The sequence below is a fragment of the Aplysia californica genome, unplaced genomic scaffold (assembly GCF_000002075.1).
Source record: "Aplysia californica isolate F4 #8 unplaced genomic scaffold, AplCal3.0 scaffold00126, whole genome shotgun sequence".
In the NCBI taxonomy this organism is placed as follows: domain Eukaryota; kingdom Metazoa; phylum Mollusca; class Gastropoda; order Aplysiida; family Aplysiidae; genus Aplysia; species Aplysia californica.
The window spans coordinates 107,345-131,834 of NW_004797396.1; the positions used below are offsets into that span (position 1 = coordinate 107,345).

At 39.3% G+C, this 24,490-nt stretch overlaps 1 protein-coding gene across 2 annotated transcripts in view; it reads left to right on the plus strand.

The window, feature by feature from the left end:
• LOC101862496 (serine-rich adhesin for platelets) overlaps positions 1-20,732 on the plus strand; it is a 45,983-nt gene extending 25,251 nt beyond the window's left edge. The window contains exons 4-7 of one of the 2 annotated variants that reach the window (XM_013081325.2): positions 252-378; positions 3,380-7,111; positions 11,009-11,296; positions 13,964-20,732. In XM_013081325.2, coding sequence (XP_012936779.1) covers positions 252-378; positions 3,380-7,111; positions 11,009-11,296; positions 13,964-14,025 — 4,209 coding nt within the window. In that variant the 3' untranslated portion in view covers positions 14,026-20,732. The remainder of the gene's footprint in view (positions 1-251; positions 379-3,379; positions 7,112-11,008; positions 11,297-13,963) is intronic. The other variant, XM_005096315.3, reaches the window with a different exon arrangement.
• The last annotated feature ends 3,758 nt before the right edge of the window (positions 20,733-24,490 follow it).

A 24,490-nucleotide genomic window follows, 5' to 3' on the forward strand; every position in this document is an offset into this window, starting at 1 on the left:
CATATTGAATTTTAATGAGAGTATATATAATTTAAATTTTGTTATGTATACCTGCATGTGTTTTTACGGTCCTGTACAGCCATGGAAAATTTCCGTCTGGGATAATAAAGTACTATCTTATCTTATCTTATCTTATCTTACCTGTCTTATCTTATCTTATCTTATCTTATATTATATTATATATATAGGAATATATGAATGTGTTGAATAAGTCAGTGAATGACATGGTGCATGATGTTCTTTTTCTTCAGAATTATTTTCCAACCATGAAGATGAATGGTCCATCATCACACAACAGGATAGAGAAAATGATCATGGACATAAATGATTTACAACAGAAGAGAAAGATATCAGCAAAACATAATGCCATCAACAAAGGTATGATTGAGTTCAGGTGAAGTTTTGATTGTAGCATATTTATTTGACTTTCTGGTCTATATTATTAAGCGAAGTTAGGTAAATGTCTTGCTAATTACTTTTTATATAAGCTTTTATACAATTTGTTTTGGTCTGAACTGGTTTTCAGCCTCGTGGGATCTTACCTTTTTCCCTGTTCAGTGGAGATGGGATGAACTCTTTCTTTTTCAGTGTTACTTTTACTTTATATGGCAAACCTGTCCAGTAAAAAATATTTGTTGGTATCTTGACTGAGTGTTCTTTCCTCATAGACGCATGACAGCGTTCCTCTGACTCTCAAACTGTTAAGTCGAACCTGCTCTAATGTACATGCGACCACTTCCCACTTCCCCGATGTTTTTATGCATATTTTTGTTACTATAATGACACTGGTCAATGCGCCTACTTTCTAAGACAGCTACTTTTCTCCTCGATAATAGGCAACTTCTAATAAATACAGCAGCAGGAATAATATCAGCAAAAAGAGAAGTGAGGGTATGAAACTTCAGTATGCCAATAATATAAATGCAATTTATAGTCGTTTTGATGAATGATAATTTAACATCTCGTCATCAACATAAAAGTGAACTTACAAATGGCCGGTTTTAAGCACAATGGGGGCTATCCCGAAAAATGCTGTTTTGAAAAAATCGAAGGTAAAGTTTTTGACCCTTGTTCGGTTTCTTTGAAAGACAAGGAGTTTTCTCTATCACCAAACAAATATATACACACCAATGAAACCAAACTTCTCTTAGAGGTAGGGCAATGCCTACTTTTGGTGTTGGTCAAGATTTCTGTAAACCCCCGAAATCTGGGTTAGCCTGTTTGTCCTTATTAAAAGCAACCAAATAACAGTGATAGAATTGTAGAGGGGAAGGAAAGTAACGTCTGTCAGGTTTACATGTATGCACGAGGCCCTCGTCATATCAGTGGATGCATTCTAAAAAGTTGTTATAATGGAAATAAATAGCATTTTTACTGTCTTATTTAATGTCTCTCCATTTGAACGAAATATCATCACTGTGGGAAAACAGCTGAAATAATACCTGTCCCCATGAAAGACGATGTTTTGAAACATGAACAACTTTCGGCCAGCTGTTATATGAAATAGTAATAGTTTGAAACATTGATTCTGTGAGTGTGTTGCCCCCCTTCAGTTTTTTCCTACAATGGCCAAATGTAGTGTAAAAGACACTGTTCTCGTTTTTATGAACGCTCTTGTAAGACCAGAAACACATGATGCCCAGTGCGTGTTCTGTATAAGAGCATTTGCCAAAAGGTGGGGTACCTGGGTGTGACAAATGAGGTCCAAAATCAACTTTATGTAATACTTCTTTAATCATCCATATTATATCGCCTAAAGATTGCTCTTTCAGGCTCAGTAACTGCCAAAGCTGTATATGCAATGGTCTTGGTGTAATTCTGACTTGAATGGCGGAAATAGCAAAAAGTTTGTTCATGACAATGATGACACAAATTTATGAATACTCAAAGTTCCTTTCTTCAGCTAGGCTGAGGTTATATTTTGAGACATAGCAAACAACTTCCAAAAATAGAATAGAATTAACAGTTTATAAAAATCTTTATTAATTTTTGGTAAAATTACTTTTTTGTGTCATAATAGTTATGAACGAACAATAAGTGACCAAAATACTATCAATTATGTAAAGTTTCATTGACTAGAATTGTCTAAAATAACACTCTGGTCTAATTATAGTCAAGTGATAAATAAAAGACCATTCAACAGCTATTTTTAAACGCAAACTGGTCATAGGGCATGTTATGCATAAATTTAAAGTTCGTCCATAACCATTATGACACACTGTTTCGTTCATAACTATTATGACAAATTTTACTTTGGGCCACTAAAATTTACTTATTGTTCTGTCTTTCACATAAAATGGTTTTCATTTATGAGACTTTCCTTAAAATATGATAGATTACTCTATGTAAGGAGAATTCAAAGTTTATTTACTGAAAAACCCTTAGAATACCTTTAAAATGGTTTGCTCATAATGACAAACTTCAATTTTGACCTAAAAATTAATACATTTTGATCTGTCATACATTTTTTAAAACTTTTATTAAATGAAACTATCCTCATAATATGTATCTCTGTACATGTTTTTAAAGTTTATTAACACTGAAAAGCCCTCAAAATATATAAAATGGACAATAAATAGTTCGTTCATAACGAATACTACAAAAGTAAAATACTTATTAAAATCCACACCCATACACTTATGATAAAAGTCAAAATATCAGAATGTATGCAAGGTCTATTCTGTCCTTTAGTTGGGTTAAAATTAAAAATACATCCCAAAACAAGTGTAAATTACATGGAATAAAGTTTCGTTCTTTACTGTTATGACACACTATTATAACTATTATGAGAAATTTTACAAATTAATGTTTTGACGTGTCATTTAGAAAGCCCTCAGAGTACAATATGTAGTTCGTTCATGCATAACAATTACTACAAAAGAAAAATACTGATTAAAATACATACCCATACACTTATGATAAAAATCAAAATATCAGAATGTAAGCAAGGAAAAATAGAAATGACATTAATAATTTATGAGGCAATGGTGTTGTCATCATTATCATTCAGAATGCATTTTAGGGTTGAAATGGGAAAAATTGTACAAGACTTATTTTGTCTTACATGTATAAAATAAAAACTACCTATGTTGAAAATGAGAAAATACCATTGTGTACTTGTGGAAATCCACTGATTTGAAGGAAAAGTTTCTATTGGGATGCTTTTTGCATTGGTTCAGTTGCTTTCTAAGAATCACAATAACAGTAGATACGACAATAAAGTTATTGGACATCTACTGTGTAATGTCAGTGTCCTTCAGGTTGTGTCTGGTAGAGGTTGTTTTCAACTAAAATTATAATAATAATTCATTGCATTTATATAGCGCTTGCAATGCTCTATGCCCTTAAAATATATTATCAAAATGTTCAAATATTACAGGTCTCACCTCACAAGACATCCCTCATGAGCATATGAAGCTGCAAGCTGAGGTTTTTGAGAAAATGGCCAAGTTACATCAGCTTGGAGAATGTTCCAAAGATGATAGTGAGCTGGTAGGGAGCAAGCCCAACAGCTTTGACAAGTCCGACTCTCCCGATGCCTTAGCTCAGAGAATCCACCAGATGTCGGATGAGAGGCCAGACCACTTGTCTATATATGAGGTGGAAGAATTCGTTAACGGCAAGATGGCAAACAGCAACGGTGGGGAAGGAAAGGGAGGAAGCAACATCACCTCCATCTATTCCAAGCGCTCGTCCCCTGTGAATGTGAACATGTTGAACCACATCTACGCCCCTGGTCTCCCACTGCCGCGGCGGCTCACCGAGTCTGTTCAGCGACTGGTCAAGCCACTCCCAGCCTCAGAGAGTTCAATGCCGCAAGTGAGGCCGTGTAAATCTCCGGGTTCGGGTGGATCTCCGAGGGCTGGCACGACCAGCAACGGGCAGAGCCTGTCGTCCCCTCGCCTCTCGCAGCAGAGTGGGGCTCGCTCCCCTGGAGCCAGCATGCCCAAACTCATACCCAGCGACCGACACTCGTTACTATCGGGGGGCTTGGATCTGGCCGGTCTGCAGTTCCCTTCATCTTCTCAGTCCCATGACCAGGCAGGTGTTGGTGCACTGGTGAATTGTAAGAAGGCAGGGCCTCTCTCTTCTACAGCAGACATCTTATTGAGAGATCCACACCTCCTGTCCGTATCCCTGCCCACTAATCAACACTCTCCCCCTAACTTATTTGATGGACAGACGGTGCCCAATATGCACTCTAGCAAGATGCTGTCCCAGAGTTTCCCTCCCCACAAATCTCGAGACCTCATGGCCAGCGGAGCTCACATGAGCAATGAGTTGTTGGTTAGTCTGCATCAGCACTATGCTAGCTTAGAAATGAAGAACTCCTCTCCCACATTTCTGAACAGTCAGCTCCTAAAATCTGGTAGTGATTTGGGCAAGACCAGCAGCCAGGAACTGAGAAATGCGATAGCAAATTTAATTTCTGATCAGCCTAGCAGTTCCTCCCAGAATACTGTTCTAGGGACGTCTTTGTCTGACTCAACGACAGTGACTAGTCAGGCCCGACTGCACTCGTCCTCCCCTGCTAGTGTAACTGTTGAGAATAGTTTTACTACAAACACGGACATGCCCACTCATTCCAGTAGCAATAACGTGGAAGCCGCAGACATGCACCCCTCTACCCATTCCAGCACTTTGTCGCCCGTGATGCCTGTGTTGCAGAGAGGGCTAGAACCTCCTCTCTTGGCCCAAAGCATCAACCCACCTCCAACCTCTAGTCAGCCCTCCGCCTCCTCATCCTCTTCTTCCTCCGGTGGCCCCAGCTCCTTTCCCTCCCAGAATGAGATCTCACTCAGCAGTAGCAGCAGTAGTAGTATACCTCCCCTGTTAGCCAGTTCACACAACGCCGCTGCCACTACCACCACGCCAGTGTCAAACAAGTATGTGCCTTATTCTTTAAGCTCTGTTATCAGCTGCTCCTCTGGCCTGGAGACTGTCACGTTACGGTCTTCTCCTGCAGTGTCATTGGCGACATCAGGCCCACCACTACCACCCTCAGTGCTAGAAATACCCTCTTCCTCCTCCACCGCCGGCCCAACAGCAGCAGCAGTAAAATCCAACTCTTCAGTGGCAGCTACGACTAGTCTAGCAGCCCTCCCAGCTCCCAACAGGTCCTTGTCACCCCCGAAACTGCACAAGAGTCCTATCACCATTGGTAATGTGCCCTTGCCAGCATCCCCTCGGTCAGGTGGTCCACCAATTCACAACCGCAATATCTTTGAGAGTGTCACAGGGTCCATGAGCCACATTCATCAGCCGTTTCCGATTTCTTGTTCTGTGGGGGAGACGAACCCACAAAGCAACTCAGTAGAGAAGAGCTCGGTGAACCTAGATGTCCCCTCGTACACTAGGGGAGGGACTGGTCATAATAATCAAAGTGATTCAGTTGGTACAGTATTATTTTCAAGTGAGAGTACTAGTGATAAGACAAGCCTGTTCAATGTTTCACTGGATATGCCTCCGGACTGCAACAACGTTAGTATTGGTGGTCGGTCTGAGACAGCCAACATTACCTCCATACAGACTGCTGTTGAGCCCCCGAAATCAGAATCAATTTCTACAGAGGTTGTAAATCTGGACTTTTCACTGTCTCAGCTTCCACCGCCACTAAGTACTGTTGGCTCAATAGTGCAGAGAAACGGCTGTCTGACCAACCCCACCAGGTCAGGGTTGTCGCCGCCTTTGCTGGGGTCAAGTCTTTCGCAAATGCCTTCAGTGAACTCGTTATCTACCTCACCTCTGTCATTGTCAGCCTCTAGAGCAGTGCCGTCTTCGGCCTCTGCCATCGACTCTGTTGTGGAGACCATCGCTTCTGTGGCAGCTGGCAGGGACGACTCTTCGTCTCATAGACCCCTTCCTTCATTGCCCACTACTCCCCATAACTCCTCTGTTGCTACCATTTCTTCTCCCATGAAAGAACCTGTTCTCGCAACCATGGCATCTAGTTTAGGCTCACCTTTTAGAAGTACGAAAACTATGTTAACAAAATCTCTTGTAAAAACGAAACGGACAGACACTGAATTGTCATCAAAGGAAGACCGAGGAGAGCTTAGTGGGGAAAATAAAATGGTTACAATTCAGAGCAGCTCCCTAAAGGATGTTGATTTTAATGACTCTGCAAACACTCTTTCTGTAGACAGTTTAGGCAAGAGAGCCACCAGGAAAAGAAAGCTCACTGGTGACTCTAAGGAAGGAGAAGGAGAGTCTACGATGCTAAGTGGTGCGACAACTTTGAAACAACAGCGTGTAGGTCACTCACCGACAGCAGCTAAGCAATTTCCAAAAGCACCTGAGAGTGTTGACAACAAGGGAATACCGGCGGCCAAATTAACGCTAAATGATGCACCATCGGCGCAGATAAACACGGAAAAGAGCGGGGACACATCGTCAATCTCTCAGGTGTCCCCTTCTGTGAATGTGAATATGGAAGAACAGCCTTCTAACAAAGGAGACCAGTTGCCCGCAGCTGTTGCCTCTGATGCAGAAGATAAATCATTCACTGCTTCCAAAGAGGAAAAATCCCACCGAAGTGCTGCTATAGCCCCGTCGATTCCACCTGAGGAGCCCCCGAGAGAAGTGCATTCTCAGGGGGTCTCAGGAAGTGATAGCAGCAAAGATGTTGGCCCGAAAGAGAACAGGCTATATCGGACAGTGACATTGCCTTCATCTCATGAGAGTAAAGAGGTCAGGCATAGGACACCTTCTTCCCACTCAGCTTCCGGTGATGAAAAGGAATCTGTGCGGTCTCGCAGTGTCTCCGGGGAGGAAAAAGAGAGCCATAGCTCCCACCGAGCCTCGTCTGCTTCTTCTGATGATCATGCTGATGCTGGCCACAAGGACGGGGCAAAAGTTCATCGCAGCACTGGGAAAGTTATAGAGGAGGTTGATGGGAATTCTAAAGAAAAGGCAGCCAAAGTGGGTGCGGGGGAAGATGCAGCCAAGGAACGGGTGAAGGCTGGGAAAGATGCAGCTTTTGAGAAAGGTCTCATACCTCAAGACAAGGTTGGTGCAGCTGATGCCAGGGCTGATGTGGATGGAGGAAAAAAGACCCAAAGAGTGAAACGCCAGTTCTATGCCTATGTCCCGGAAAAGTCCATTGACCAGAGTGAGTAGATTGAGATTAAGAAACGAAAAATCCACGTCTCTTTCATCAGTTGTTGTTACGTTGTTGTTATCGATTCAGCTCTGTCATCAGAAAGTGAACAAAATCTCTTGTAAAAATCATATCTGTCTTTTCAAAATAAGATTGTTACAATTCTTTTCTTGCTGGCGTTTAATTTGAATGTTACAATTTTTTTCTTGCTGGCATTTAATTTGAATCTCTTTTTCCTCCTTCAAAATGTCAAATAATGCGGCTAGGCGTTTTTAATAAGAGGAAGAAAACTCACACCACCCCAGTCCTAAAAAAGTTGCTTTGGACAGCTGCATGTTAAGAGCTGTATTATTTACAAAGTTTGTTTCTTCTGTTGTAAATGTTTAAATACAGTAGTCTTCGCCTAACTAAGATCCCACCGCTTATGGTCCCGGTTCACCTAAGATGCCACTGTTTTGGAAAAACAGAATTTTTAATAAAAGTCACCCCCAAGATCCCACTCTGACCCGCACTGAAGGAGCTACATTCCCGCTTTTCGGGTCATAATTTAGTTTTTTTTTCTTCTTAACACTTTCCCTAGGCTCGCGGTCCTGGCCTTGCTGGGCCGAGAGCCGCAGAATGTGGCTCGGGTGGCTCTCTATCTATTCCAGTCCAGTAATGAAATTCTCGGCCGATCCAAGTTTTCAAAATAATAGAATAGACTTCCTGTTAGTAGATACGAAAGAAAATATAACACTGAGAGATGATTTTCTGTCATTTCAGCGCTTTTTGTGTCCCCTTCGAAACGTAAGAATGAGAAGAAAAGCGCTCCCCTGACTTCAGTATATGTCTCATATTTTCATTTCTATATTAGGTACACATACATAACTTTCAGCATTTCTTTGCATTACGTGAGGCAACCTACCTGGGAAGTTTGAATGATGCTGTTGTTGTACTTTTTTTTAATATGACCTTTCAAAGCTGGAAAATTGTTGATTTCATATGACACCTTCGATATTGCATAATCACTTTTAGAAACCCCAAACTAATATAATTGGAATAAATCTTTAATATTGTATCACCATCTGATAGATTATTTTTTAACCTTCAGTTTGATGGGCCATATGATATGGTTTGAGTGTGTTTAGCTGGATGATTTGACAATTTCCTGTGGTGGGGTAGGGTGTAAAAATAGGCCATGGAAAAGCCCTGGGCCAGTGGTGGATTTTGGTCTGGTACAAAAAGAGTTTAGGAAAAAAAAAGGATCAGAAACTCGGGCGCTCTCAGCTTATCAGTTAAGTAGCGAAAACGTGCAATCATTGTACGGTCCGTCGCGTCACGGATCATCCACTTTCATGAATGCGATCACACCTCTCTTTTAATTCTGAAAAGTACTTTTAGTGTCAGTTCATTTTGAAGTAAGGGGAGATTATACAGATTTTGGGCCTGACCATATGAGTTGCTGTACATTCTTCCCCTAGCCATTCGGCTAAGATCCCAGTTCGCCTAAGATCCTGCATTTTCCTTGCTCCTGAGGACAGGGATCTTAGGCGGAGACTACTGTAACATTGCACCGGCCTGTCTCTCAGACAGCCTTCATATTATGTACCAGCAAGAAGTGTTAGGTCATCCAGCAATGAAACAATTTTACTCAAACCTTAAGGACAGTTTCCCTTTTGTATTATGGTCCCAGTCCTCTGATGTGGAATGGCATGCCAGATATATAAAAGACTCAATTTTCCAAGCAATGCTTAAAAAACCCCCAGTTAAAAGTAGCATCTTTTTGTTGAAGCATCTTTTTGGTTTTCTTACCCTTTTGATCAATGTAATGTTATAAAACTAGAGAGGGAAGAGAAAAAGAGAGGGGAGGGAGGAGTGAAAGGATCATCATAAGAAGATCATTGAGTGAGCACTTTCTAAATGAAAATGCACTGTGTCAATGCAATTTAATACTATTTATTATTATCGTAGGTCTCAATATTCCTCTGTTTAGCAGATTTCCGCTACCGCCATTTCCTCCGCTAAACTCCGTATTCGTTACTCTTTTACTTGAAATTATCTTCCAAACCTTCAAATTGGTATGAAATAACCTAGCTTTGATAAATTAGTGGCATTCTAGGGTTAAACAGTATAATGATAAAGGGTGTCTCGCCAAAATGGTCTTCTGTCGCGATCACGAGGATAGTTCCTCCTTTTTAAAAATTCTGAGTTGAGACCCATGATTATGCAGTAGATATGTGAGCCATCATTCTCATCGTTGTAGTTTTGATATGGTTTATGTCCATATCTGGAAGGGAAATGGATAACAGGTACCCTTTTCTGGGTCATTTCATGAACAGGGTTGGTGATTTTTTTGATTTTTAAAATAAAAATTAAGAAAATCGATTTTTTTGATTTAAATCAGATTTTTTAAATTTAAATCGGATTTTTTTGATTTTTAAAAAAATGTCGACTCAGTTTGGGATTTTTGGTCGCTAAAAGTATGTCCTTTTAGTGCAAATTGCATTGTCTTTATTTTAACTAATGATTAATTCAAGCAACTGCAAAAAGAAAGCCTTAATCTGCTATATCAGTGAATTATGGCTACAGACAAAAAATGAAGTAAATGTCTGTCTAAAGGGGGGGGGGGGGGGGGGTAATTATGCTTAGATAAACTTGCATTTTATTTCAGTGTGTGTGTGTGTGTGTGTGCATGCGTTTGTGTTTGTCTAAAAAGAAAAAGAAAATGCTAATTTCAATTATGAAAAAAAAAAAGTAAATTGAATAAGTACTGCATTATTTTACAGTGACAGGGAGGGAAGCAGACTTTTAAGCATGATTACATTAGTCTACGTAACCTTATATCTGTTTTATAAAACCATGAAAGGAATTTTGAATGTTTAAAGATGTCAAAACAGAATACATTTTTAAAAAGTGATTTAAATCAGTTTTATTTTTAAAATCAAGTTGATTAAAATTTTTTTTAAATCAACTGATTTAAATCAACCCAACCCTGATTTCAATTATGAAAAAAAAGTAAATTGAATACTGTATTATTTTACAGTGACACGGGGGGAAAGCAGACTTTTAAGCATGATTATATTAGTCTTCTAAACCTTTATATCTGTTTAATAAAACCAAGAAAAGGAATTTTTAATGTTTAAATATGTAAAAACTGAATACATTTTTTAAAATGTGATTTAAATCACTGATTTTTATTTTAAAAATCAAGTTGATTAAAATAAAAAAAATCAACTGATTTATATCAACCCAGCTCTGATTTCAATTATGGAAAAAAAAGTAAATTGAATACTGTATTATTTTACAGAAAGCAGACTTTTAAGCATTATTATATTAGTCTACTAAACCTTATATCTGTTTTATGAAACCAAGGAAAGGAATTCTGAATGTTTAAATATGTAAAAACTGAATAAAAATAAATTTAAAAAAAAGTGATTTAAATCACTGATTTTTATTTAAAAAACCAAGTTGATTTAAATTTAAAAAATCAACTGATTTAAATCAACCCAACCCTGTTCATGAACATGGACAGCTGAATAGTTGTCCTTTCAGTTGTGTTTGAAATCTCCTTTGTTCACAATGGCTCTGCTTTAGTAAGCTCTTTGGCATTCTTTTTCTTCTGAAGTGTATTTAAATCTGAAAAAATATGACCTCATTGCCTTTTAAAATTGGAGTAAAACGGACAGTAAAGCCTTTGATTTGGTCCAATGGTAATTTTAAAAAAATCTCTTTGATATTTATACATTTTGAAACCAAAGACTTTGTGTTGGTGGTCAATTTTCTAGAACGTATCGAAAATATACTTCTAGATGAAGACGTGAAAAAGGATAAGTTATTCAAAAGCTTGGCCCTTCATTGTGAACGAGAGGAGATTTCTACCTGATTTGTACCCCAAAATGAATTCTGTTTCTCAGCTTCCCATGTTAAAAGGATATTACCTTCGTTCCTATACTCCAGCCTACTTTGACACCCCGATCCTGAGTGGGCGGACGCGCAGCAAGAACACCAAGACCAAGCCGTCGGACGCTCCACACCTGCCTGAACCTGCCCCAGCCACTCAGACTCCAGTGAGCACCACAGGACCGTTGCCTGTCTCTGGGGATTCAGCTGGACATAATAACGTTTCTGGGCCGCAGCCGGCAGCTGGGGTCAAAACAGATGGGAGCTCTATGGACTCTGGCTCAGGAAAGAGGTCCACTCGGTCACTCCGCGTTAAAGGTAATTTAGGTTGAGGGCATCTTTTTGGGGTCAAGTCAGTCTTATATTGTGAGGCATCGTGGTGAAATCAGGCGCTCGTCAAAATAATGAAATAAAAGAAATCGGCGTTTTTGGGGGGCGAGGGGCAATTTCCTTTTCATCTTATGGTGGACTTTAGGTAGCAATGCCAATGAAAAACTGATTCTTTGCTTTAGCCCATTTTTATTTGGTACTTAAGAAAGTTTTCAATTCTAAGAATTATACTTTTTTAAAAATTAAAAGAATTGGTTCATAAATTTAAAAAAGTTATGGGGTTGTAAAGGTCGGCAAAATATGGATGACCCACATGTAAGAAAATACTCTTACTCTTAAACAGTGGACCACGAAACAGCAGACTCTGTAAGAAAATTGACGACATCTCAGTAATTAATTGGAGTGTTACAAAGAAACTTGGCTACCCAATGTGTTTTTGGGTTGAGAAATCATTTTTGCAGATTTACTAACCATTTTGTAACTTTATTATAATTAAAATTTTGGTGTACATATTACGATTTTGAGAAAAAGGGATGTCGGGATGAGAGCATTTTATTTATAGCATCATCACAACATGGGGTCAATAAGAATATGTTGGCAGTGTGACTAAATAATGGCAAAGCTTTCTTTGATGACTTTAGACCATGACAACCGTAAAAAATAATTCAATTCATTCTAGCATGTCGTACAATTAAAAACTGTTTTTTCCTGTTGAGACGCAAACACCCCGAGGCGAGATAAGCTCTACTCGGAATACCCCCATTGCGATGTTACCGGGAAACAGAAAAACACCCGGGTACGCACGCCCGCCAGTGCCCTATTTCAAGTAACCAATGAACAGGCTTGGAATAATCGTTCAGGGATTTGTAGGTCACATACATTTGCTTAAGGAGTGAGGGGAAAATGGCTGGTCTCCGTGTGAAGCCGCTTTGGGCAGGGGGGTAGTGGTACATTTATAATCATTCTAAACATCTAATTGATTCATAGTGTTCCAATTTGAGGATGCCAAAGAGGAAAGATAGATCTATTACCTTCTCAGCGTTAAAAATCAAGCTCCTTATAGTTTTCAGTATACCTGATACGAAAGTATTTACGACACCAAAAATAGAGGTAAATTTATGGGTACCAACTTCAACGTCCACATATTATTTTACCCTATTTTCTGATGTGTTGCCTAGTTTCATTCACATTGGTCAAGAAATAGCGCAGAACGAGTTTCACAAAGTTTGTCACTTACGTTCCGACCAGGTCCAACAATTCACCCTCAAACTGGGACCAACATTTCGCTGCCCGATGAAGCCCAATTGGCATTGCTACATTATGTTTGATGGGGTACTTTTTCCTTTTCATTCTTTGACTATTATGTCATGTTGTTCTTGTTAGCGATCCAGTGGCGTCTGAGCATCAAATCTTTTGCATGAAGCCATTCTGTAATAGCTGCATGTCTTTTCTAATTGTTGTCTTTAGAAGTAGAGGCAGTTAGATGTAATGTGTGGGGTAGCTTGGGAAGAAAACTTCCCCTCAAATCGGTTAGTTTTGTACAGAAGAACATGATGTTCCACTGTCTCTGAGGGGTAGTCACATAGTGGGCAGGCAGCAGACTGCTTTACTTCTATGCAGTTGAGATGTTGATTGAGGGGCACATGTACTATTAATATATCATCAGGATGTGAATTGAATCTGAGACTAGTTTGGTCTGGGAGATTATTGGGGTGGGTGGAGAGCTAAAAATAAATTTGGATCATCTATTCTTGAAATAAGTTAAAAGCATCTTTCACACATGATGTCATGGTGGCCCAGTTGTAGAGGTCACATAAAGTGGAGACTAAGAAGGTGCATCTTTGGTCACGTTACTTCAGATTGGAGAGATGCAGGAGTTGACTTTGATGAAGGATTACTGTGGCATATCCTGGAATATAAGTATGCTGTGTATTAGCAGTGGGAGCTACTGAGGAAAGAGTTTGTATTTGACTCGAAAAACAGAGCACTAGATGAGCCCCCAATTATGGCAATCACTAAACTGGTCATTTGTTTGTTGAGATACAGATGGAACATTATATTGGAGTAGGACATTGAGTGGCCTTATTTCTTTCTGTGTATTTGACTAGAAAAACAGATCAATAGATTGGGCCACCAATAGTGGTAACCTCTAAACTGGTCATCATGTGTTTTTTGAGGTACAGATGGAACATATAGGAGTTGGACATTGAGTGGCCTTATTTATTCCTTGAAGGCGTACTTGGTGTGTGTCCAATATCTTCAGCCCTCAGTGATGAGTAGGGGACAAAGGTCCAGATTTTCTTCTCTTTTTGTTTGACTCGCTGGTTCCCTGGCTATGCACCATTTTTTAAAAGCTACCATCATAGAACTCCCTGCTTTTTTCAGTAAGTCATGAAATGTTCTATTTCCGTCTGTATGATGTAGTTATTCTAAAAAATGCAATGTGTGGGTGGTTTGCGGGTGGTGTGGTTTACTCCTTCTTTCCTATCAAACTACTTTGGTCTTTATCTCTCCTCCTCCTTTTTTATGTTTGTTACTCTCTTGTAAAACATCTAATCTTCAGCACTTATATGTACTTATTGTGTCGCAAGTGCCGTAAAACTCTTACTAAAACAAAAAAAAATAATGCAATGTTTTCCTTTCTTTAATCCACAGAAAATGTAACAGATCAGAGTGCCAGCAAGCGCCGGCGTGGGAATCAACGTGAACAGAGATAGCACACGGGTGACAGCAACTAGCATAAATCTAGTATAGTTAGATTTTCTTTTGGTTGATTGAGTTGATTTTTAAAAAAAAAGTACTAAAGGTGTAGTTAAATGTGTGTGTGTGGGTGTGCGTTTGATGTGGCATCAATGTGCCAGTTGAGGAAGCTATTATTTTCGTCTGAAGGTGATGAAAGTTTTTCCTGTTTTAAAAGTTAAAATTAAAGGTCTTCTGAGAGATTTCAGCCTAAAGGGTGCTGCACAAAGATTTGGTTGTCAATTATTTTGTTTTACCATTTATAGAACAAATGGATCAAGCAACTAATGTTTGAAAACAGGAAGCTCACAAGGTACAAAATTTTAATAGTCCGTATTTTTATGCAGTGATTTCGACCGTGTTATTTTTTAACCAATGATGGCTAATTCTTTGTGTCTGGAACCGGCGTTGATAAAAATACTAACATATTTTAATCTGAACACTTTGCCCACTCGGGCTACGCTTAAAAAATGGCATTTGAGTATGTGATGTCCTTCCTTTCTCGTCTAGATTTTATTGTAATTAACACTTAGTCTACACAGGCCAATTCGACCTCTTTATGCATTCTTTTTTTTGTGATTTTTAAGGGTCTATAGTTAAGTGAATATAGTTTTCCTTTCAGGCCTGTATAAATGAATAACCCCTAACAATTTTTCAGAAATAAATACGCAATTAAATTTGCTGTAAACAAATCATATTTAAATCATGAGAGAAGAGACATATCCCTTGAAGGAGGAGAAAACCTGATACAAAAAGAAAAAGAAAACATTTTTAACTCGCATGTATTCATGGAAGAGAGTGATCCATTTAGAATGATCGATATAGTATATCCAATAAAAGAATATCTATTTGCCATTGTGGCGAAATCAGGCACCTGTCAAAATAATGAAATGTAAGAAATTGAAAATTTTCCACCTGTTGGACATTTTGCTTTGGGGGGCAAGGCTGTTCACCACCTTTTATATCCATTTAAATTCAAAAACTAATTTCTGTTTTAGTTTAATTAAAAATGATGATTAAAGGAACAAAAATATAAATTGCAGTTTCCAAGCACAGTAAATTTTTAGAAGTCGCTAAACTTTGGTAGTCATTTTCTTGCTAATTTTACCTGACACAAGGCGAAACAGTTTAAAGATCCTATTGACTTCACCTGCCCAAAAACTGATGAGCCCTGCCCAAAAACTGATGAGCACCTTGTTCCCATGTGTTATCACAGTAATGGCTAGTTTCAAAGGTTTATGACCCAAACAAGCAGGTTCCGCTTAAAGAGTGCAAGTTTGCACTGTAAATTGGCAAGACATTCACTTGAAGTGATGTGTTGGCATTTTGGCTAGGTTTAGTAGGTCATGTGATACTTTGGGTGAATTTTATGAGAAAAAACGACACAAGTTATATTTTTGAGAACAAATGTCTTCGTATTATTTGTACTGTGGCACTTTTGAGCTTTGGATCAGATTAGATTGTGGGATAGCATAAACATGGTTAAAACCAGTTTCAAGTCTTTCCCTACAGAAAGGCATTCTTCTTTAAAACGTGATCTGTTTTATAGGTTCTCAAGGTGTTTGAAAAAACAACAAAATACCCCAGCTATAACTTTGACAAATATTCACCAAACTTGAAGTTTGACCCCTAAAATTATTGCAAACTGAACACACAGCATGACAACATAAACATGAAATATGTGAATGTAGAATGTGCATAAAATGGATTATAGTTATGCAGATTGAAAATTGGAACAAGTGAGTAGTGAGAACGTCATATGGAGTGTCGCTGTGTATGAGGGGGTCTTTCGGTTTACCACTTGTAGTGAAGAACTGGAGGGAAAGGGGCAAGTATGAGGACTGTGTTTGGTGGCTGCAAGTCTTGCCAGCTATTGAATTTGAGTAAATGGTCTCATCTCCATACTGAGGGAGACCAGCACCGCTGCCAGTCAGACATTAGAGGTACCATCTTGCATAAAATATGGTATTGGATAACCAAATTTGTTCTTACTGTGTACATCTAAAAAAAGAATGCTGATAGTTGCCCTCTTGTGTGGAAGTTTATTTTTTCCTATATTGCACATACAAAAAGGCTTGCAACTCTACTTTTGTTGTACTGCATTTGCTATTAATGGTGTACAATCTAGGAAAGGTTAGAATAACTCGTGGCCTTGTTTTTACTGTTTAAGAGTATTTGTTACCAGTACTGGTTAGGTGTGGCCTTGTTCTTGACAAATATATTTTCAGGGGTGTTATCAAAGGTACTAGAAAAGTTTTCTATGTGGCTGTGTTCAGTTTCTTAAATGAGTTTCCAGTTAAATGGTTTGAAGGCCAAATCTTGACACCTTTAGGTTTTTTTTTGGGGGGGGGGGGGTGTTGGTCTTTTCTGTATGACATGTTTGAACCCCATGACTGTCCTGTCAAGTTTGAGGTTTAACACCGTGAGCTTATTGCCAAAGCGTTGGGAAGAGACCAGGTTTGGGAGGGAGGTCTAAATGTTAGTATGTTGTCTCCTTCGATGTTTCAACGCTGTCAGTTTTTGCGAAATAGTGTCTGATTCTATCAGGGACCATGTGTTTAGATATTTTATGTTTACTCAATTTTGTTGCTCTAAGTCATATTTTGATTTACTATTAGCTGTTTTATGATTGATTTTTTTTTTGTCTCATAGAGGTTACTTTTCATTCTTCATGGTTTGGGGGTTTTTTTTGTCGGGGATAGGGAGGGCTCATGTTCTGTGGGACCAAATCATATTTTAGATGTATTTCAGCGCATGAGCAAGTTGTATGCGCTGTGGACTGTGTTGTAAAGGCAGTGGCTACATTCAGAGGATTGTGTGGGGTGTAGAACCTGTGTTTTTGCCAGTGTTGTGAGGGTTGAATTGACCTCTGGTTTCTCAAGTGCATTGCTTATTCTGTGTGGCTTTTTTGGGGGTTTTTTTTTTTCGGGGTTTGTTTGAAATGCATTGCTGCCTAGATTGGTCTGAGCTTAACTGTGATGATGTGTTCCGGGGGTTGAAGCGATTGCTTTGATTTCAAGGTGTCATGTTTGCTTTATGAATTTTACATTTTGTGTTAGTCTTTGACTTGGATGAAGAATGGCTTTGTAATCGGTCCCATATTCGGGCATGCACTGACATATTTGAGAATAAATGTTTGCCTGAAGTGGTTGATTGGTTGTGCATAGCTTTGGGAGTGGGGGAACTTGGTTTTGTTCAGTGTTTGAGTTCGAGCTGGGACATTAGAATATTACTCTTCTAACTGTGCTTGGTGGAGCTGCTCTGAAATCTTTTTTTTGTAATGCGTCCAAAAGGAATGGGTTTATTAACAAGTTTATTTTATTAAATCAACAATGGATTGGGAAACACTAAATTTAGTTTGTTTATGTATAGGCAATTGCTTCTATGGGTTTGGTTTTGTACATGGCTTGGTTTGACATTTTATCTCATGAAGTCCCAAATTGTATTGATGGAACTCCCCAACAGAAGAACCTAAAGTGGCTAAATAAGCTAACGTAGCAAAAGTAACAGAACTCAACATAAAATGGTTAACTCATGTGTGCATTTTTTTTTTGGGTGTGCGTTGGTCCAGTAGGTTTGCGTATTACTTTTGTTTTGCCATTCGTGGTCTTTCTGATTCTCTGTGCCCATTATGGCGCCCCCACCCCTCCCCAAACCACCGCCACCACCACCACCCCAAACACGCACACGCGCACACACACACACACACACACACACACACACACACACACACACACACACACATTCTTTCTCGCCTCCTACCGCTACTTTAGTGTACAAGTGAGAGAGGCTGTTGAGGCCTCCCCTTAGTGTTCAGTGGTTTCGCCTGTATGAGGAATGTACATATTATATGGGAGAATAAACCTGAAAAGAAGGAAATAAGATCAAAGCCTGCTTCACATCCTGCTTTACACGAAATAGAGAGAGCGTTTATATTTTCGTACCATGGTGTAAATATTCATGTTTCATTGCTACCAGATGAGACCCGTTTAATTTAATCTTGTTTATTGCATCTGACTGCCTGACCCAGTCCCCCTGAATGAGTGTGCTAGTGTAGTAATCCTGGCACGTGCGAACACGGCCTGTGGTTTACACACAATGAACAGCGTGGTGATTCATTAGAATGAAGTGAAGTAACAAAAAAGATATATCTATATATATAAAAAAAAAGTCAAGATATCAGGTGTGATGTGTCTTGTGATAGCTTTTCTTCCTCACAATTTTTTTTTTGCTGGACATAGTTTGAATTGCCTTGTTTCCTCAAAGGTAATTATTGTTGTCTTTGGGTCTTTTTTTTTCTTCTGAGTTGACTTTTGATGCATAATTATTGAAGTTGTTAATTTGATGATGATAATTATAAAAGGGATTGATAATTTGTATAACCATGAAGTTTCTATTTGCCATGATTGTGGACTTTGATTTGCAGTGTGGCAATGCTGTTGTATAGATTTCTTCTCAGATGTTTTCCTTTTTTTTTTTACCGTGTGTACATTACTGTTACAAAATTTGTTGAACCAGTGTTTTTCCCCTCAAGGTTATATTTTTGTCTTCTCTTCTTACTCTCTTTCTTCTTCACTTTCCCCCTTTTCCATGATTGTTGAACATTTTTCATGTAAATAGTCTACAGTAATTTTTGTATTCTTACTTACTTTCAGAATGGCTACTCAAATGTCCATTTCGTGAACATGAACTTGTCATTTTAATTATGACGTGGAGAGGGTGGTTATGTTGTAACCACATGGTCACCCTCTCTTCCGGTATTGGTCTTTGCTCATTTTTGGGGAAATGAGTAAGCCTATTTGTAGTTACCATTTGTAGCCCTTTTCTCAAGTTGCAGTCATTTGACTTGCTTCGTCAAAGTGTACAGAAATGGAGTTTAGACAGGAAAGGACTGACGTGTTGAAATAAATGTCTAAAGATTTCTAGGATTTGCTGTTGTTTTGTGTTTGATTGCTTTTCCCCACCCCCCCTTTTGGGAGTGACAGCATGAAATGATGTAGTATGTTCCCAAAACCCAAACCCTGGACTCAAGTGTGTGCGTGTGCAAGCAAATGTGAGTGTGTGTTATGGGAAACCTTGAAGTGTAGAATGTCTGATGTTGTCAGGCGTTCCCCAGAATTCTCTGGTACGTCTTGTTTTCTTCATGATAGCCTTATTTCATCTCTACGCGTGAGCATCATTAGTTATCACACACCCAGTAAGCTTGGACAGCACAGATGACGTAAACTAGTCTCCAGTGTATATATGAGTTCAAAGGTCATTGTGGTTGCTCACACTGCTTGGATGCTTTTTTTTTTTTTTTTTTTGGACATTTGTTTTGTCGAGGTTTTGTGTTCTGTCGTCTTCTTTGGTCATTTCAAAATAGTAAAAGAAAGGTGTACTTTGTTAGCCTGGTTTGCACATTTTCCTGTCTATAATCTTTCAGTCTGCCTTTTTCGTTTTTGTTCTTGTTATGGTCTGGTGACAATTTCCTAATGTAGCTGTCAGGTTGATGATAGGAATAAAAAAAGAATTCCTTTTAGTCATTCTATGCTGTTATTAGGAGTGAGTTTGTTTTGCTTCCTGCTTTTGGAAGGAAAGTTTCAGTGTCCTCTTTTTGCAGAAGGGTTGTAACATTATTGTATTGCCAGCTCCCATAGGTTCAGAAGAATAATCTAGGTGTGTGTGTGGAGCACAACCAAATGCAATTCTTGATTCATATTTTGACCCTGTTTAGAATATGAAAGAACATTTCCAGCAGGTTATGGAGTGCTTTTTTTACTCTATTGTTTTCGAATGGCAACAAAAACACATCGAACTGTTTCTTATTTGAATAGGTAGATTTAGGAAACCCTGTGTAGTGTAGAGAGATGTGTTTCAAAGAGAAAATCCCTCCCCTGTTACTAAAGACCAAGACTATCTTTCTGCTTTGCTCATGTTTTGTGCTCACTCAGGCAACATGTTTCAACATGTTTCTCAGTCCCTGTGGATGAGGATGAGTGAGTAACGTCCAGAGCTCTCATCTTATCTATATATCTGGAATCTATAAATGATACTATAATCAAGTTTTTTAGACTTTTAACAGGACGTAGTAATGTGTTGACTTATTACGGAGTTGTTCGTGCTCTTCAAAGCTCCTACTTCTGTCCCTCTTTCTCTTTGTTTTAAAGTGCATAAAATTGGTCGTGCTTTTCAGTACATTTTCCATTTCTTTCTTTCTTTCCTTTCTTGTGATTGAGCCTGTCCTGCCGCCCAGACACGTTCTTTCTATCATTTTCTTGTCTAGAAATGATACCTGAGTGAAAAGCGTTTGTGTCTGGGGGTTGTCTGTAATGTATACATGTCCTTGTAGGCGTCTCGTATACTCACTGGAACCAGAGACTTGAGTGTAGGCAGTTTACTCACTGATTAGACTACTACAACTTGTGTGTTAACTTAGCATGTGTTCATTATCTCATCATCTTGTCATTATTTACCACCACCACACTGTGGCCCCCATGTCTGAGGCCAACATGTCATGTAGTTATAATAATGTGGCAGTGTATATTGTAGCATACTGTAAATACCAGCCACCCCCTTCATAATTATTGTTATTCTCATCTGCATTCATTGTCATCAATTTCATTGAGTACTTTTGTTTACTTTCACTTGTGCACATCTTTAGAAATAACGAAATAACTTTTAAATAATACAGATCGTGGCCTGATGTGTTGTGATTTTTTTTGCTCATTGTTTCATTGTTGATGTTTTGTCCATGGTACTTCTTCTCCCCCCATGTCTGCCTGGTCTTTCTATCTGTCTCCTCCTCCCCCCCCCCCCCCCCCCCCAACACTCTTATGAACATTGTTGTGTCCCTTAGTGCCTCTTTAGTTGAAACGAACTTATAACTTATTATTAGGGTATTCAGAAGACTGGAGTGGATTATGAAGAAGTCAATTTTTTTCCTTTTTTCTGTGTTTTCTGCCTTGCCCAACATTGCAGGAAGTTGAAGGGTGCGATACCGCCAGTAGATCCTACTTCTCTGACTTGTTTTTGTTTTATTTGTCTGTCTCTCAGCACTAGGTGGCAGGTATTGTATCAGTGTGCGTCTCTTTAAACTTGGAACGGGTGGTTGACGGGTGCTCTGGTGTGGTTTGCTTTTTCTTTCCTATGAAACATCTATCGTCTTTATTTCCCGTTCTTCTTTTTTATGTTTGTTACTCTCTTGTAAACCTCTAATCTTCTGGCGCTCATATGAACTTATGCAGTTGAGAGCACCGTAAAACCTCTACTAAAACTAAATAACTAAACTTGGAACAAAGTTTCATAACACGACAGTGTGGCCATGCTCATAACAGACTCGGATCTTTTATTATTATCTTCTCCTCCCCTGTAATTTAATACATCATGCTGTGATCACTGTATGACTGATAAAGTTTGTGAGAAAGGCACTTATGAGGCTCTCCACCCAGTGGGTGGCTAGATCATCAGTTCCGCCAGGGATCACTTGGTTTTTTTTCTCTCGGAGTACTTGAATTCTGTGTGTACAAATGTAGATGACTTCTCCACTTTGTGAGATCAGGGTTTGTTTCCTCGTTGATCACACGCGAAATTGGCATCTGTGGTATAGCAAACAGTTAAAGTTGAGCGTTTCATCGTGACATGCAGAAGGAGCGAGTTTGTTTTCTGTGTTTGGGAATTTTAAATCAAATTTTTAATATTTTTTTCAATCGAATATGCCAATCTGTCTGTTGGGAAGTTGTATCCTTTTCAGCTTGGGTTGGCCCTGACTGGCAAGGTGGAAGCAGTCGGACTCCTAAATGATTTTAACAATTTTTAATGGGGGGCAAAAGACATACAATTACTAATACAGTTGAGCCCGCTCTGACAGCCACCTGTATAAGTACTATAAGACAATCACCTGTACAAATGGCCACTTCCCATTTCCTCCTTTGCTGTATTTTCTACATTTCTGTGACAGTCGAACCTGTCATGACGACCACCTCTTTTATACGGCCTCTTGTACAAAGGGCCAATTTCGATTTCCCCCCTTGCGTTTTTTCTAAATAATTTCACTGTGTAAAACGGCCACCTGTCCAACGAGGATGCGGCCACCCTATTTTAACACACAGCCAAACAATAACACCTGTCTTAGACGGCCACGTTAATGACTTCATTACATTTTGTCATAAATTATGCACTGGCCCCTTGCGTTGTGGGTAAGCCGTCATGATCCAATCACCTGTCGTTATTGTTAGATAGTCCCTATAACTATGACCAATCAAGATGCGCAGGCCCCTCCTGCTGTTGACCAATAGGGAACAAATTTTCAGCTTCTGGCGAGGTATGCCACCGTATCGGTGGCCCCGTGTGCAAGTTGCGCACGTTAAAGATCTCTTGATGGTCCAAAAATCGATGAGAGTAGGCTTTGGCCGCCACCCGGGCAAAATTAAAATTTCCTGCCAGTTGAAAATGTTTGGTGTGTCCTGCGCGCTCATATGACCTTATGCAGTTGCGAGCGCCATAAAATACTTACAAATATATATCCTGCAAAGTAGGCCTACATGTAGTAAAGTTTTTAAAAAGTTATTTCCCTTCTACTTTTCTAAAGAGTCTGATGAGCTGTGCTGGCTCTGGAAAGGCACTTTACTTGAAATTTCCTCACTTCACTCAAATAGAAAGGGGAGAAGAAGGGGGGACATTAATTTGTTCTTTTGCTCAGTAGAATTGTAAATGGGCGGATTCATCAATGTCATGCTCCTAACTGCCTGAACTGCATACGGGGAACTGCTGCCTTTTCTTTCCTTATCCTTACTATTGTCATTTTTGCCTCTACTTCTTTTGTATGTTTGTCACTCTCTTGTGAACTGCTATTTCCGGGGTGCCCTGATAGTGGAAGCAGACTTTTTTTCCCTTTTTTTTTTAATAGTAGAGGGTTTTACGGCACTCGCAACTGCATAAGGTCATATCTGCCGTCGTAAGGGAAAACGACGAATGGTCAAAATTTTTCGATTTTTTTATTTTTATATATTTCATAGAGTATTTAATTCTGCATTTGATGGTGTAAAAAATTTTGTCCTATCCTAATCCGTTGTTGCGTAATTGAGAGTTCGTCGTTTTCCCGTACACTGGCGAGCTCCGAGCCAGAGCTCAGTGTAAGGGAGAACGACGAATGGTCGATCGGTCAAGGATCACTGCTTGTTCGGCATTGTCCCCTGGTCTCTGCCGTTGAGCAAATTTGGCATGGGCGACGAATGACAATTGGTCACTGTTGCGTCAGTACATACATATTAGGTTTTTTTCAAACAAACACGACGGAGTACCGTCGACCAGGTTTATAAGAATGTATCACTTAGTGTGTCTTTCTGTCTTCAGGTATTAGGCCTATGCTGATTGTGTGAGTTGAGAAGAGCAGGCGGGAGAGAGGGAAAGGGGTGGGACTGGGAGGGTCATAAAAGTATTAAGGGAGAAATTTATTTGCACTGCATATTAGTTCACAGACTAACGTCATGTTAGTTTGCTGTCCAGTCATTTGACATCCCATATCCCAACGATGGCTATAGTGCCCCAATTTGTCTAGCACGTGTCGCTGGTCGACATCATAGAATTACCAAGCAATTAATGACACTGCATTATGAGAGTAAATTTCTTTGTCCAACTTAAAAAGTGGACGTATTGTGGCGACACTTTGTCTTGCTTTACGATTTTTTATGACTTGATGGACGTTACGATCGAGTATAATAATGTCTTGCAGATTCAAACTGTCCTTGTCGATCTCTACTTTGTTGTATGTTTTCCGATCCGATCAACTGAATCCTTTATTAAATACAAAGCGTCGCATTACCTCTCCCGAAAGCGTTTGTGATACAGTCTTGTCAGATTGTTACATTTCTTACGAGAAAGTTTGACTTTGCAATGATCTGATCGTATTATTGACATTGTAACATTGTTGATCCCTTTGGTCGTGCAGGGAAAATTTTGCAATTAGCGAAAATAAAAGTAAAACTCGCTTCTGAAGAGAATACAATAAAGAGATATCATGGAGATCAAACTTTTGTTCCGAATGAGACAGTTTTAAATCAAGCTGTTGAAAATGTGCGCACATCTGATTTGTACGCTGACTGTAGTATTTAACCAAGCGAGGAAGGCAAACAAAGGACGTTTACCGAGTTAAAGTTGGGATAAAACAAACACCTAACTTTATACGTAAAATAATAGCTAGTTTGTATACGTTTTTATTTTTATTTGTAGTAACCAGTATACAGTCATTACTGTCAATAATGCGTCACAACTGACCATCGCCTACTCCCATAAACGTTCTCGAGTGAAAGGGAGAACGACGAACCGTATCATTCGTCGTTTTCGCGTACATCGCAAGGCTCACCTGCGGGTGTGCAGTGTAAGGGAGAACGACAAATGTCGAATAACTTTGCTACTTTTTAACCTAAACCTTTCAAACTTAAGAAACTGCACCATGAGCACCCC